This window comes from Thalia democratica, chromosome 4 (genome assembly GCF_965202585.1).
Source record: "Thalia democratica chromosome 4, ktThaDemo2.hap1.1, whole genome shotgun sequence".
Classification (NCBI taxonomy): domain Eukaryota; kingdom Metazoa; phylum Chordata; class Thaliacea; order Salpida; family Salpidae; genus Thalia; species Thalia democratica.
In genome coordinates this window covers 6,609,484-6,623,658 of record NC_139168.1, presented here as the reverse complement: position 1 = coordinate 6,623,658, position 14,175 = coordinate 6,609,484, and the positions used below count along the sequence as shown (strand labels likewise).

The window sequence follows — 14,175 nt, the reverse complement described above, 5'->3', positions numbered from 1 at the left end:
TTCTCACAGAACCCACTCCTTCTGTTGTTGACGTCATAATAAACGCCACTGACGTCACAGTTGACGTAGAAGTTCCTATTAATGAGAATTTCACTTTTGACGAGGTCAAGTTTGCACTAGTGGAAGGAAATGGTCTTGTCAGGAGGGTTAGTTGGTTGAAAAAAAAAGATGTAATCAGAGATTTTAAAACCTTTGTAGTAAATAATAATAAAAAGTTTCTTTTTTTATATCATAACAAAACATACGTCAAATTTTACTTTTAAACCAGTTTAGTTATCTTATAGTGAGTAAAAGTGTCTACTATATTTTATATAAAATCTTAAATTATAAAATTGAAACAATCATAATAATTCAGCAACGAGTACAAGTGACAAACGAGACTGCAGAAGTTGCAACTTCGTTCGATAAACTTTCCCCGGGCGAAAATTATTTGATGGTTGTCAATGGTTACATCAGGGGTGAGGAGGGTCCCGAAAAAGATTTCAGGTTCTCCACTGGTGAGTTGTTTTTTATTTAATAAAGCTGTTGTACCTTTGTGTTTACAACCAAATTAAATACTTAGTATAAACGTGGTTTATACTTTAAAATAATATGAAAAGCAAAACAAAATACGTGCAAGCTGGGGTAAGTTGATCAAAACAAGTAATGTCTCCTAATTCATATTCATCAGTTCAACTTATATTATCATCTATTTTTAGTACCTCACGCAATCGAGAGAGCAAATGTGAGAATCACGCAAGACAACAATTTGAGAGTGAGGTTCCAACCTCCCGCGGAGGGAAAAGTCAGCTACTATGACGTCACAATCAACTATTATATTGACGGAGTTCAACAGGTCAACAGGGTCGAAGCAGGGTTGGTTTACGTAAATATCTTTTCGATCTCTGTAAACTTTAACAAGTATATTTTTGGTTTTCAAATATTGATTTACAACTTCTTATCTACCCGACCTACATATTATAAAAAGAATCAAGATTTTTTAATATCAAATTGGCCGGACCTGGGTCTTATAAAATAAAGCTTGGTCCAGTACATCGCTATATATGTTAAACAGTTAAAACTATTTTAGTATTACTTTTTACACTTACAAAATATTGACAGGCGCGAAAACCAGGGTACCACGTTCTACTTCACCGAGCCTTACCAGAAGCAGTACAAGATTGTGGTTACCAGCGTCTCTAACGGAATCAGGACGGATTCCAAAGAATTTAAAGTTTCCAGAAGTAAGTGTTTAATAAAATATGTCTTAGAAGTTTTCTTATAACTAAGAATTTTTTCTTTTAGATTTGTAAACAACACAGAAATTAACTATACGATGGGTTTTTTAAACTTATCAGTGTAATTAAGAAAAAAAAATTATCTTAACTGTTCTAAACAGTTAACAACTTTTCATATTTATTTTTATTTTTACGTAAAACATTACAGCACCACAAGTTGATATTGAGTTGTCACAAGTTGGAACTTCAGTAAATGTCGAATGGACAGACGTGAAGAACGCAATTCAATACGACCTCACAATTTCTAAGGGGTAATTTTATTTAAATTTATTAGTCCACCTAATGTACAACTAAATAAGAGTTCAACTGGGTTAACTAATAAAACTAATTTTTAATAAATACTGTTTTTATTGCAGTTTTTCATCTTAGTTTTTTTTTTGTCTAATTAATAATAAACTGTATTATAAACTTTTGTTTGTTTAAATGTGTATAGTTAACTTTAAAAATATAAATCCATAACTTGTATTACTTATCACAGCTTTAAAATCTATACCCATAATCTTTTATTTATATTTTCCTTACACAAACTTTTTACCTCCACAGAGATTCCGCACCTGGAGATTCAGCGGTGGTGAAACAGAAACTGGTGGGAGAAAAGAACTCGTTCCAGTTCACTAATCTCGATCTTGATCGGGATTATGACGTCACAATCATGGCTGTTTACAGGAAGACCGTCAGCTATGAAAACACTGAAAGCATCTATCTCGGTAGGAAATTTTTTATACTCAACTTTTAAAAATTTTACGCGCTTAATGTTTCTGTCAAGTCCTTTTAAAATTGGAATTCTTTTACAACAATACACTTTTTTATAGAAAAGCTGAAACTGAGGGAGCTGGAAACGACGGACACTTCAATCACGGTTGGCTGGGACGTGCTGGACCGGGACCATATCTACCTGGCACAAGTATTCCAGGAAGGGGGCGTGTCAATCACGGGGTGGCAATTTAAAACGGAAACTTTACTCACGCCAGAATCAACCACATGGACGGACGCTGTCGATGCTGACAAGTTTGTTTTGTTGAGTTTTTTTAGGAAAAGATTTATTGCAAATTTTACTCACACCGGAAATTTTTTATGTCCTTTCTGCTGTTTTTGACTCACTATAATTTTTTTTTGTTATATCTCCATTTTTAACATATACAGAAGTATAACATTCTATACTTTCTTGCATCTTTATATAACGCAAAAAGTTTGAAATTTACTTTTATTACCTTTGTACTTGTGTGTTATAGTTTAGTCGATTTCTTAACATTATAACTGTTGTTTAACGAATGTACATTTCAAACAGAGCCCAAGTAACATTCAAAAACCTGGATCCGAACGTTGAATATCTGATAGAAGTAACTCCTTCTGATGGAATCAAGAATCTCGCAACTAGCAGCATAACTCTTAAGACTTGTGAGTACAAAAAAATATAATGATTTTTAAAGATATAATTTAAATTTACTTATTTTTAGCAACAAAATACAACGCTCTTTTTTCGACTGGAAATTTATTAAGTTAAATAAAGCAAATTTATCACCGAACAGCTTTATGATTTATGTTTTCTTACATAGTGTTACACTGTTAACCAAATATCTTCTTCCAAAAAAAAAAAAAAAAAGCTGTTAGTTTTTTTCATTGTAAAATAATATTAACAAAACTTTTATTTGAAACTTTTATGTGCACAACGAACAACCAACTAACATTTATTTTATTCTATTATATTTATTTATTTTATTCTAATTATTATATTTATTTATTTTATTGTGTTAGTACCAACCGCGGTGCAGCAGGGAGTGGCGATGCTCCTCAACAAGCAGGAGAACCTCATCAGCGACAACAGTGACGTCACAATGCTCGTTTTGTACGTAGCGCCCTCCAGCGGATACTCGAGTTTCGAAGTTACCTCCGCCAATGAGGTTGAGGGAGTCCTCGACAGGGGAAGCACCGCCGCGTGAGTGAAAAATGAGTTTTTTTTTTATTTTTTAAATTTTATATTTAATTTGTTTCAGGTTTTTTTTACAGTTAATATATGTCTGTTTTTCACAAAAGAACTCAATTTATTGTTTTTGCAATAGCAACTAAGCTTTTATTATGTGTTATTGATAAAACAAGACTTTTTATGTTTTACAAAAGTTTCAATCATTTAATCTTGTTTGTCTGACTTTTAGTTAAATCTAACTGTTGATTAACGAAAAAAAAAATTACATTTAAATTTTCTATATATTTTTTCAGTTCTTTTTACCATTACGATGTTGTCGGAAATGAAACTTTTGTTCCTGAGACGGTTGTGATAAGAACGAGGGCGGATGACAGAGTTTATTCGGAACCAAGCCCATTATTCCCTGTTAAAACACGTTTGTTCATTTGTTTACTGATTTGTTTATTATGATGTTAAATAATTTAAGCAGTTTTAGTTTATAACTCTTTAAACTGCTTTAGATTTACAAAAGTTAATAAATTATATGAATTAAAGTGCGCAATCGATATAAAAACTAGAGAACTTAATTATTAAAATTAATTTTTTAGGCTTATGTAAAGCTTTTTTGTGTTCAAAAAAAAACTATATATAAATGTGAAACACGAAATTAAGTTTAGACTTTCATCTGTAACGCAAAAACTTACAAATATTATTGTCACAGTGGAGGAAATAGTTAACCTGACTGCAACCGTAGAAAACCAAACCCAAGTGCGAGTTAGATTCAACAACCAAGAAGTATTGTACGAACTGTACAACTTTGACATATACAAGAGGTTAATTGGTGAAACTATTTTTTATATTGAGAGATGATAGTTTTACGTAGACCATGTGAGACAGTAAACATTATAATAAAGCTAAAAATAACTTTATCACTTAGAAAAAAATATATGTTTTTTTTACACTGTGACTCACTTCAACAACTAACAAAAAAAAGTCAAACACAGAAAACGTAAATAACTATTTTTTTTATTTGTCAAATATAAATAGACTAATACATTTCCACAGTGACGACTTGGAAACACCGTTGAATTCTGCCAACAGATTCCCACAAAACAATAGTGACGTCATATTCGACAATTTGCAGGTCGGAACCGATTACGTCATTACTATGACGTCACAATACGACGGATTGATGAGAATAAAAGAGACCGTCAACGTCACTACAGGTATTTTAGTGTTTTTTTATGTTTACTCAGTAATTCTTTTGTTTTTCTTTTTGATGTGAACCTTTATTTTTAAGTATAGCGTTTTGTTAAATTCTCAAACTGTAAAAATAAGTAAAAAGTGTGGGTGATAGAGACTGTTAAAACTTACAGAAAATATTTTTCTAGTAGTTATTTTACTTACTACAATACTTTAAGAAAAAAATTGTTATCACATTGATATCATTAAAACGCTCAATTAAAATTGTATTCTGTTAATCTTTTTTTTTCAGAAAACTTCTTAGTAACGGTGGTTGAGGTGGACACGACGTCGATACAGATGACGTATGAACCAGTGAGTAAGAATCATCACTACATGGTAACCGTCATCAACCAGAACGGTGACGTGTTGCAAGACAAGAAGATCCTCCCCACTACTGAGAGGTTTGTTGAGAAAATATACTGATAATGTATATGACTTTTGAAAAGTAAAATAAACAACACCCTCGATATAAAGGTCAAACATGCTTTAAATTCGTCATAAATGTATTGTCCTATAAATACGTTAGATTATCTATTTTTAGTAAGTATTTATACTAGCATTAATTTTACCAATTCTTTTGTGAACTGTTTTAATTGCCAACTTTATTATATTTGTAAATATTATAATAATTTATCCCGTTACATTTGCAGAGTCTTCTTGTCTATCAAGTCACTAACACCCGGTGAACAGTATCAAATAGTGGTACAACCCATCAACGAATTAAGTGGTGAAAAATTGAAACCTTTCGAAATAAACACTCAAACACGTTAGTCATATTTCATTTTAATTATGTGTTAGCGAAGTAAACATATGTTATCAAATTACCTTGTTGTCTGTTTTTCAAATCAAACTGACTTTATAAAAAACTTATTTTAAGTCAAAATTTTACCTTATCGCTAGATCATTACTTATTATAAAAACTCAAAAAAAATTATCACAATAATAAGATCAAAACATCATAATTGAAAATAAAAATATCAATAAAGTAGATAACAATTAAAAATTTTTACAAAATTTAACTACAAACAGATACAAACATAGCAATTTCAAAACAACAGTTTAGATTTAAAAAAAAAATAATCAATATTTTCCCCACACAGTGCCGGTTGTTGTGGAAAACGCGCTCGCTCTCCTGAACCCTGTGACGTCACAATTATCAGTCAGGCTGTTCATCGACACTGATGACGTCAAAAAGACGGGTAGGAAGGACTTCTACGTCATCAGTTTGATGGTGGACGGTCAGGAAGTGAGGAGGTTCACCGTCAACCCTGAATCTATCAGGTTTTTATTTTTTTGATTTTTTTATTTCTATAACTTGTATGTGTATTACATTCATTTCATACATTTACATACATATTACATACATTTATATTACATTATTATTCTTTTTAATTTTTAGCTCATTATAATTTTGATTAAGTTATGCAACTCGATGACTTTTTGCTATCCAGGTCATTGAACCAAAAAATTTTGAGCAAGTTTTTTTTTTTGTTTTTGTTTAATAAACTATTTTACATGTGAAAATCAATCAAGAATATGTTTGGTTTGTTGTCAGTGACTAAATGTGCAAGTTATTGTGCAAAAAGTTTTTATTTAGATATTGCTTTATTTTTTTCAATATAAAGTAAATAAAATATTTTGAGCCTTGACTGATACAATTTGTTCTGCTTTTTTGTTAAGTTTTGAAATTTAGCCGAGACCTTTTTTTAATTTACCAACCTCGAGATTCGTCTAAATTTTTGCTGCACATCAAATTAATTCATTAGTTGTTAACTTGTTTCGTTGAACAGACCTGAAAACGACTACGAACTGAAATATCCGCTGAGTGGCATTGAAGACCTGGAAAATAAAAACCTCACAATTTCGGTTCTGACCGTTGCCGGAAACTTGATTGAAACTTCTAAAGTTTTCCCTGTGTACCCACGTTAGTATTTACATAAATAAATAATTACCATCATAACATTTATGTAGAAATTATCAACAACTGCATTTTATCTCCACTTACTTTGGCTTCTCTATTTCTAAGCTGCTCAATTGATTTTACTTAGTTTAAAATTAACAAAAGCTTCATAGCGTTTTAACGTATTCTAAAAACTGATAACTCTTTAGAAAGCATTACACATAGTAAGTACTTAGTTTAAAAAGCATTTTACCAATCCTAGTATAAACTAATGTAGCAACAATGCTTAATAACATGTTATGAAAAGTGTTTTTCTTTATAGTGGGCGAAGTTGAATTGTCTACTGACGTCACCGAAATCTACGATCTCATTGTCACGTGGCGGGAAATTCCCGGAGTGACGTCATACGTCGTGGAGGGCGACCACGAGTACGGGATGTGGTCTGCCACCAAGTACCCTGGCGACCCGATGGAGTATATTGAGAGGGGAATGTACCTTGGTGACACGTACAAGCTGAAGGTTGACGCTTTCTACACGGAGAACTTCAAAGTTTCTGCTAACACTACAGTTTTCCTCGGTTTGTTTATTGTATAGATTTATTATTTTATTTAATATTTTTATTATTTTGTATATTCTATATATCTACTCTTTTATTTTTACACTAAAAACTTTAAAATTTTTGCTAATATTACCGTTTTCCTTAGTTGGATTACTGTGTATAATTTGAAACTTTAAAGTATAATTTTTCTGTTTATTTTATTTTAAAAATTAAGATTTTTTAATAAACATCTATTTGTGTTATCATTTTCGTTTATCTTCTATATACTTTGGTGTATAGTCTGTGAGAAAGTTTAAAAGACTGTTGAAACTTTAAATAATTTTACTTTGAAAAATGTATATCAGTAGTTTTCTGCAAATATTTTTTTCTTATATGTTAGTACAATAGAAGTATGATGATATAAGTAATTCAAATAGATGTAAAAAATTAGAATAGTTTTGACCAATACAAACGACAGTTATCAACTTAAAACGTTCCTCAAGACCTTTTGTGGTATAAACACAACACAAAAAAAAAATAATTAAAGTAGAAAACTTTTGTTGACTAAACTTAACTTGAATAGAAAAACTGAAAGCTTCAGTCGATGACGTCACCAGCAGAACTATTAAGTTGTCATGGCAACCGATAAACGCCAGCAGGAACCACATGGTGACGTATACTGATCAAGATGAAAGAGAGGAAGTTGAAGTTGATGCTGATCAGTGAGTTTAAAAAATAAAGGTTTTTTAATCATAAAAAACTGTTAAGAGTTTTTCCTAAGTGTGCAAGAAAATAGCTTTTTTAAAGTTTTGTTAACTAATAAACATTTTTATTGTGTAGTTATGTCTAAGCAATGTCTATAAAAAACACGCTCTTTAAATAATTACTACTTAAAGTATTTTAGGTTAAAAGAATATTAACCTAACTAATACTCTTTTCAACAGTATATGATTTCCAATGCTAACTTTGCTAATTATCAAGTGAATGTATAAATGATTTTTATTTTGAATGTTGGAATGCCCAACTCTAGCATAGTTTAGATAAAAAGATACTTGATTATGACGTCATATTTTTACCTTTTAATGCTCCTCCAAAGTGTACACTTTTTTCTCGCAGGACCGGCGTGGTGCTGACAGGACTGAGACCGGGACACGAGTACTATATCAAGATCAACGAGTTTCGAGGAGACAACACGTGGAACAGTCTTTTGGAACACGGAACCAAATTTAAAATAAGAACTTGTTAGTTGTATTGTATAAAAAATATTTCGTTAAAACAAAAAAATACAGATTTATTTTTTCCTTTAATTTATTAATGCGCGAAAAATTAAAAACTAAATTTTGTAAAGTCTAACATATTTACTAATAAAAACATAAAAGTATTTATAACAATACTAAACAACTTTGTTCGTTTTAATCGTCAATGACGTCACAGACCCCGACGCGATTAAGTCAGTTGACGCCGTGATGAACCACCGGGGAGAGATCAACATCTACTCCGATCCGGACGCTCGCGGCAAGGTGGACGCTTTCAACGTCACAGTGAGCTTGAAGAACGAGGACGGTGACGTCATCAGCACGGTGGAGGAGCGGATGGTATTCGAAGACTGGCCCTGGGACTCGTTAGTTGCATGTTCTGGTATTAAAAAAGAGTATGTAAGTATTATTAGTGAAAAGGAATCACATCGAAAGCAGTTATGTGAGCACTAAATTCTTTCATTTTTCTTTTTTTCAAAAATCTTTCAGACTGTGTTGTTTGACAAGCGGCTTAAGCATAACTAATATGAGTTTACTTCGGTTTCAACTACAAAAAAATATTTTATTAGTTTTTTTTTTCATGCTACTAAAAATCAAAAAAATCATTGTATATTTTATTATCAGGTGGAAGTTCAAGGGCTGGGGAATAGATCTCGATGACTATTCTCCTTTCCATGAGTATTTCATTCAGTTTGATACGATCGCCGGTGATTTGGTAACAAAGAGTGAAGAGTTTCCCGTAAAATCAGGTTTTAAATTATATTCATTTTTTAATAGTACATTTTTTGTTTGTTTTTTTGTTTACTGATGTCTGGAATGTTTTGGAATCATGTTTTATTATACACATGAGTATATATGTGTCAAAATTTTCAAGATTTTAATTTGAGGTACCAACAGTATTAGATTAATTTTTTCAAGAATTCTAGTTTTAAATAAACAATTTTAGTGATTAAATTTTTTTTAATAAAAAAAATAATTTCTTATTTTCACAGACGGAAACACGATAATGAACGCCAAGCTGAACAAGGAAACAAACAAAATTGATGTTTCGTACATCAACATAAAGGGAGCGGTAGAGTACAATGTTCAACTGTTTGTACAGTAAGTTTTTTCAAGCTGTTTCAACAAAAACGCTTTCGTTTTAGCTTACAATGACGTATAGTTTATTTCATTTTAGTGTATATAAAATTTCAAAGTCCTATATACAAGGCAAATAAAAACTTCTTTTTTGTTAATAATACAAATTCTTCTTTTTAAACTTTTAAAAAAAGAACACTATTTTATAGACTGATTTCTCAAAAGAGTTTACAATAAAAAGTTTATAAAACTCCAAAAAGTAAACAAGTTTTATGTTTTTTACAAAACGCTTTTTAACGTAAAATAAAACATTTCGTATATCTCCAATAACAGCAAAGCCTTCCCGGTGTCGCTGGTTACCACGACAACCGTGGCCCCGCAACCCAACGGAGCAGTGACAGAAGTTTCGCTAGATGGCGCCCTTCCGGGCATGACGTATGTGGTGCAACTGAACGCGCTGTTCGAAGGCGGAAGGGTCGGAAGGAAAATAACTCGTGACGTCAGAACCGGTTCGTTGAAAAAAATTATTTATAAGTAATTATAGTAAAAGAATAAGTTTGAGTGAAAGTTTTTCGAACAGCTTGTTACATTACTACAAAACTAAACTTTATGTTTGTAATACTGACGTTTTTCTTAGCGTAAAAAATTCAGTAAAACCTGCATGTTTATATTTCAAGAAACATTTTTTTGTATTTTGGTAAGATTAAATTTAAACATTACTCCAAACAGACAACGTCACAGTGACGGTGAGCGACGTATCCACTTACGGGTTCCTGTTGTCATGGAAACAGGTACCGGGTACGGACGTGGACTACAGGATCAGGACTTTCAACGTGAAATCTTCCAACTTCAAGGAGGTCGTGGTGAGAGGAAGCGATTATCAGGATGCTGTGTGAGTTTGATGGAGATATATATTTTATATATTTTTTTTGATTGATAATATAACATTTGTCATATACAGTAAACAGTGATTTTGATTGTTCGTTTAATTAAACTCAGCTACTTATAAGTAAACTTTTTAATCGAAAGTTCAACTCGATAGTAATTGTCAAAATGTGCATTTATAACTTACAGTACAGTAATGTGTATGTTTTTTATTTTAAACAATCAGTTAAAACTACTTGTATCATTATTTTAAAAACTTTTAAGAACAAAACACATCCCATATACAAAATCAAACACTTTTTAAACATGCTAACATACGTTTCAGCACTCAAAGAATAAAAGGACTGTACCCCGGGAACACGTACAAAATTAAAATTGATTTGTTGACCGGAGATGACGCCGATGACGTGTTCACTGCAGCTGAACTGTTCCAATCAACACGTTTGTTCAAAACAAATATTTGTTTTTCACATATTTCATATATTTTTTTATCACATAACTTTAATTTTAGTACATATTATAAAAAAGTTTGTATTGGTGTGTCAAAAGTTGTTTTTAATGACTTGTAAGGTATTAAAACATATATTCTTACAAAGCTGTGTATGTGAACCAAAATAAAAATAAATTAAATGTTATCACATAACAATTGATATAATTACAGTTCTCAAAAGCCCCAAGTATTTTACTAACATCCGCTGTTAAGCAGTAAAGTTTAAAAAAATAGAAAAAATTAAGTTTAAACTAACTCAATAACTTAACTTTCTGCATACATTAAAAACTATCTTTTGTTTTAATCGAGTATTTGTTAAACTGGTTCTGTCTTCAAACAGTGACAGCACCAGTGGAGAAGGCAGTGGCCATCGTGAAAGGCGACCACATCAGCGTTAGATTCGAAGACGCTCCAGGAATCAAGTCTTACTACGAGGTGATGTTGACGTCAAAATCAAGCGATTCCATCATGAAGACGCAAACCATCACTGCAGAGTCTGTTTTATTATTATTTAACTCTGATATTAGTTATTGACGTAATTACTATTCAAGTTTAGTTTTGTTTTTAGGCTTTAAATTGCTTTTTGAAATGTTTATAAGATTTATTAAGAAAAGCTTTTTTTTTAATTTTGTAAAAGTGTCGCTTTTATATTAGCTATAGTTTAAGTTTTGTAAAACATCACTACAAAAATATTTGTGTGTTTTTTTATGTTGGATAGTGTTATAACCGTTTTCCTAAATAGTTTTTATATGATAAAGTACAACTTTTTATTACGTGTTTATGCTTGCTAAAACTTTTGTTTTAAAAATTTTAGCCTTAGAGTTGTTCAATGTACTAACTTAAGATTCTAACTAGTTTATTTTTCAAACATAGTTACAACTATCCAATCAAACTTATTTTCTTCTACAGTTCGCCTTCCTACAACTTTAACTTCGACGGTCTATCTAACAATTTTGACAAGAAACTGAACGCCAGCGATTTCCAAGTTAAGATTGTCACTGTGCACAGCAGTGGTAATAATGCACAATCTACATTCCCTGTGTATGAAGGTAAACATATCAGACTATTTCAATTGTGTTTTTAAATGTTATACTTTTCTCATAACTGAAAATGTTTTGTGTACTTGTTATATTTTAAAAGTTGCGGGTTAGGTGTTAAGTACTTCAATTTAAATAATATTATTATTTAAACACTTGTATTTCTTCGCAGCAATTAAACTAAATGTGAAAGAAGCGGACAAATCACTTCTCAACGTAACTTGGAATCCGAACAAAAACGTTGAATCTTCAAGATTCCAACTGCTGTCTTATGAAGAGTTTGCTGATTTTTTACCTTTAAAATTTTAAGAATATATTTTATAGTATTAGGTTTATTTTATGAACAATGTTTTATCAACAAAAAAATTTTTAGTTATAAAAATTGCTTTGAAATGTATTGCATTTCTCAGTTTAATAACAAAACAAATCGTTTTCAAGCAAACAACAAACATGTATAACTTAAATAAAATCACAAACAAAAACCAAAGTTAGTTTGAACTAAGGATAGAAAACAATTAAAGATAATAATGTAATTCGTATAACTTTAACGAATTATTGTATATAACAATAATAAAACAGGAATATAACGTTGGAAAAAACGACAATAACCGATTCTGACGTCAGCGAATTTACGTTTGATGAGATTGCGATTCCCGGCAGAAAATATTACGTCATTTACACTCCAACCTACTACAATGGAATGACCGATAAGTACGAAGACCACGTCACTACCAGTGAGATAAACTTTAAATATTTAGCTCATTAAACTCAAAAACAGCTTGTTTTAACTGCACTGTAATAGAAATGTGTGTGATGACAATAACAGTAAGTAGTGTTAATATAATTATCTTCAATAACTTAAAACTGTTTTCGTTGCATTTTACTGTCGTTTTAGACGATAAGCTAACAACTATCATTTATCATAACAAACATACAAAGTTTTAGTTTTTGGAACACCTCATTGCAGAAAGTTCAAAAAAAAAAATTCATCATTATTTAACGTAGCAAAAAATTGTACTAGCTTCAAACTTTAAACTTTTTTCGACCTTTGAAAATTAAAAAATGTATCTTTACAGAACCTAGACCGGTGACAAACGCCGAGTTCAAGCGAGGCGAAACGAGCATAAACTTTACAATTTATCCGGCAGCTGGCGACAAAGATTACTACACCGTGGAGTTGTACAACACCACAGAAGCAGATCAGGAAGATTTGATGTTCAAAGACTTTGTTGTGTTAGTGCAAAAAAAAATATTTAATGAAATAATAGTTCCTACAACTAAATTCTCAAACATTGATCTTAAAACTATAACTTTAGAAAATAATCATAAAGTGGTATGACCATACTAAAAATGTTTTAATGTTTTAACAGAGACAGAGAAGAAGAGAATATGGAGATAGAAGTTGAATTATCAGAAATAAATAAGATAAAGAAGAGTGACAAATTTATTGTGTATTTCACCACGCATTCCAACAACATGACTGCCAGATCTGAACCTTTCGCACTAAACGCAACTGGTAAGAATATACAAAAAATATGTACTGTAGACTTCTACAACGAAGTTCTTTTTTATAGTTTTACTCAACTTAAACATTTCATGAATCATGAACTTGGTTTATTTTGTTTCCGCACTTACTCTGATACAATAAGAAAAATATTCAAAACTAATTTTGATAGAAAATATACCAATGCTTTTTTACAACAACTGCCATCGAACATTGTACTAACTTTTTTACCAACACAGATACATGCTTGTACACGTTTTTTGTAATTTTTTTTCGATTCAGGTACTTTCCCCACACTGCCACCGCCACCCCCCACCATCAGCCCTCCACCTCCCATCCCCACCATGACCCCTCAACCCACCACCCCTCCCCACATCTCAACGAGGTTCCCCCCGCCCGTGCCTCCCCCCATATCGCCACCCCTTCCGCCCCCGCGTCGCCTGGCAACCACCACCAACTACGTCATGGTCGTCAGGGTAGACCCCGAACACGTGTTCAGTATCGTCAACGAGAAGGAGTCAAGTAAGAGGAAGGAGCTAGAGAATGACGTCACAAAGAGTTTCGATGACGCGGAAGAACAGTTGAAGGAGAAACTGAACGGAGTCAAGTTGAAGTTCTTGTATTTTGAGCCCGATGAAGAAATGTCTTCGAGGTAAAAAGATTCTGATACTTTTGTACAATGAAACTTGTTTTTTTATAAAACAGTAGTTAGTATTTGTTTCTTCTTCACTGCGTGAAAATGTAACTGTACTTAAAACCTTTCCTAGTTCTGATTTTTTAGATTTAAACTCAAACTTTTAAAAATTTTGTACGTCATAAACACTCTAAGTTAAATACTATGATGATAGCTTATTTAAACAAACTGTTTTCAACTTTACACAAAACATATCTTTACAGAGTAAGAATACACTTTGACGTGAAGAACTTCGACAAAAACACAAATAAGGACCGACTAGACGACATTCTGAAAGAAGTTCTTGAAAACTTGGATACTGACTCGTTGAAGGATGCCGCAGTTGAAAAATCAGGTTAGCTTTAAATTGTAAATATTTTTTTAATAGTT

General features: G+C 31.6%; 1 protein-coding gene across 1 annotated transcript in view; it reads left to right on the top strand.

The window, feature by feature from the left end:
• Positions 1-14,175, top strand: part of LOC145832936 (uncharacterized) — a 96,162-nt gene that overhangs the window by 66,334 nt on the left and 15,653 nt on the right. Inside the window, exons 114-146 of the mRNA XM_082940138.1 lie at positions 10-146; positions 356-497; positions 699-855; positions 1,102-1,223; positions 1,426-1,528; positions 1,821-1,984; positions 2,090-2,285; positions 2,566-2,675; positions 3,033-3,213; positions 3,495-3,616; positions 3,902-4,013; positions 4,246-4,406; positions 4,676-4,826; positions 5,076-5,191; positions 5,526-5,706; positions 6,216-6,349; positions 6,648-6,902; positions 7,447-7,585; positions 7,980-8,104; positions 8,298-8,484; positions 8,744-8,868; positions 9,112-9,220; positions 9,530-9,705; positions 9,926-10,088; positions 10,407-10,522; positions 10,912-11,065; positions 11,481-11,620; positions 11,781-11,886; positions 12,188-12,342; positions 12,685-12,841; positions 12,979-13,124; positions 13,395-13,764; positions 14,010-14,140. Of these exons, the coding sequence (XP_082796264.1) occupies positions 10-146; positions 356-497; positions 699-855; positions 1,102-1,223; positions 1,426-1,528; positions 1,821-1,984; positions 2,090-2,285; positions 2,566-2,675; positions 3,033-3,213; positions 3,495-3,616; positions 3,902-4,013; positions 4,246-4,406; positions 4,676-4,826; positions 5,076-5,191; positions 5,526-5,706; positions 6,216-6,349; positions 6,648-6,902; positions 7,447-7,585; positions 7,980-8,104; positions 8,298-8,484; positions 8,744-8,868; positions 9,112-9,220; positions 9,530-9,705; positions 9,926-10,088; positions 10,407-10,522; positions 10,912-11,065; positions 11,481-11,620; positions 11,781-11,886; positions 12,188-12,342; positions 12,685-12,841; positions 12,979-13,124; positions 13,395-13,764; positions 14,010-14,140 (5,043 nt within the window). The remainder of the gene's footprint in view (positions 1-9; positions 147-355; positions 498-698; positions 856-1,101; positions 1,224-1,425; positions 1,529-1,820; positions 1,985-2,089; positions 2,286-2,565; positions 2,676-3,032; positions 3,214-3,494; positions 3,617-3,901; positions 4,014-4,245; positions 4,407-4,675; positions 4,827-5,075; positions 5,192-5,525; positions 5,707-6,215; positions 6,350-6,647; positions 6,903-7,446; positions 7,586-7,979; positions 8,105-8,297; positions 8,485-8,743; positions 8,869-9,111; positions 9,221-9,529; positions 9,706-9,925; positions 10,089-10,406; positions 10,523-10,911; positions 11,066-11,480; positions 11,621-11,780; positions 11,887-12,187; positions 12,343-12,684; positions 12,842-12,978; positions 13,125-13,394; positions 13,765-14,009; positions 14,141-14,175) is intronic.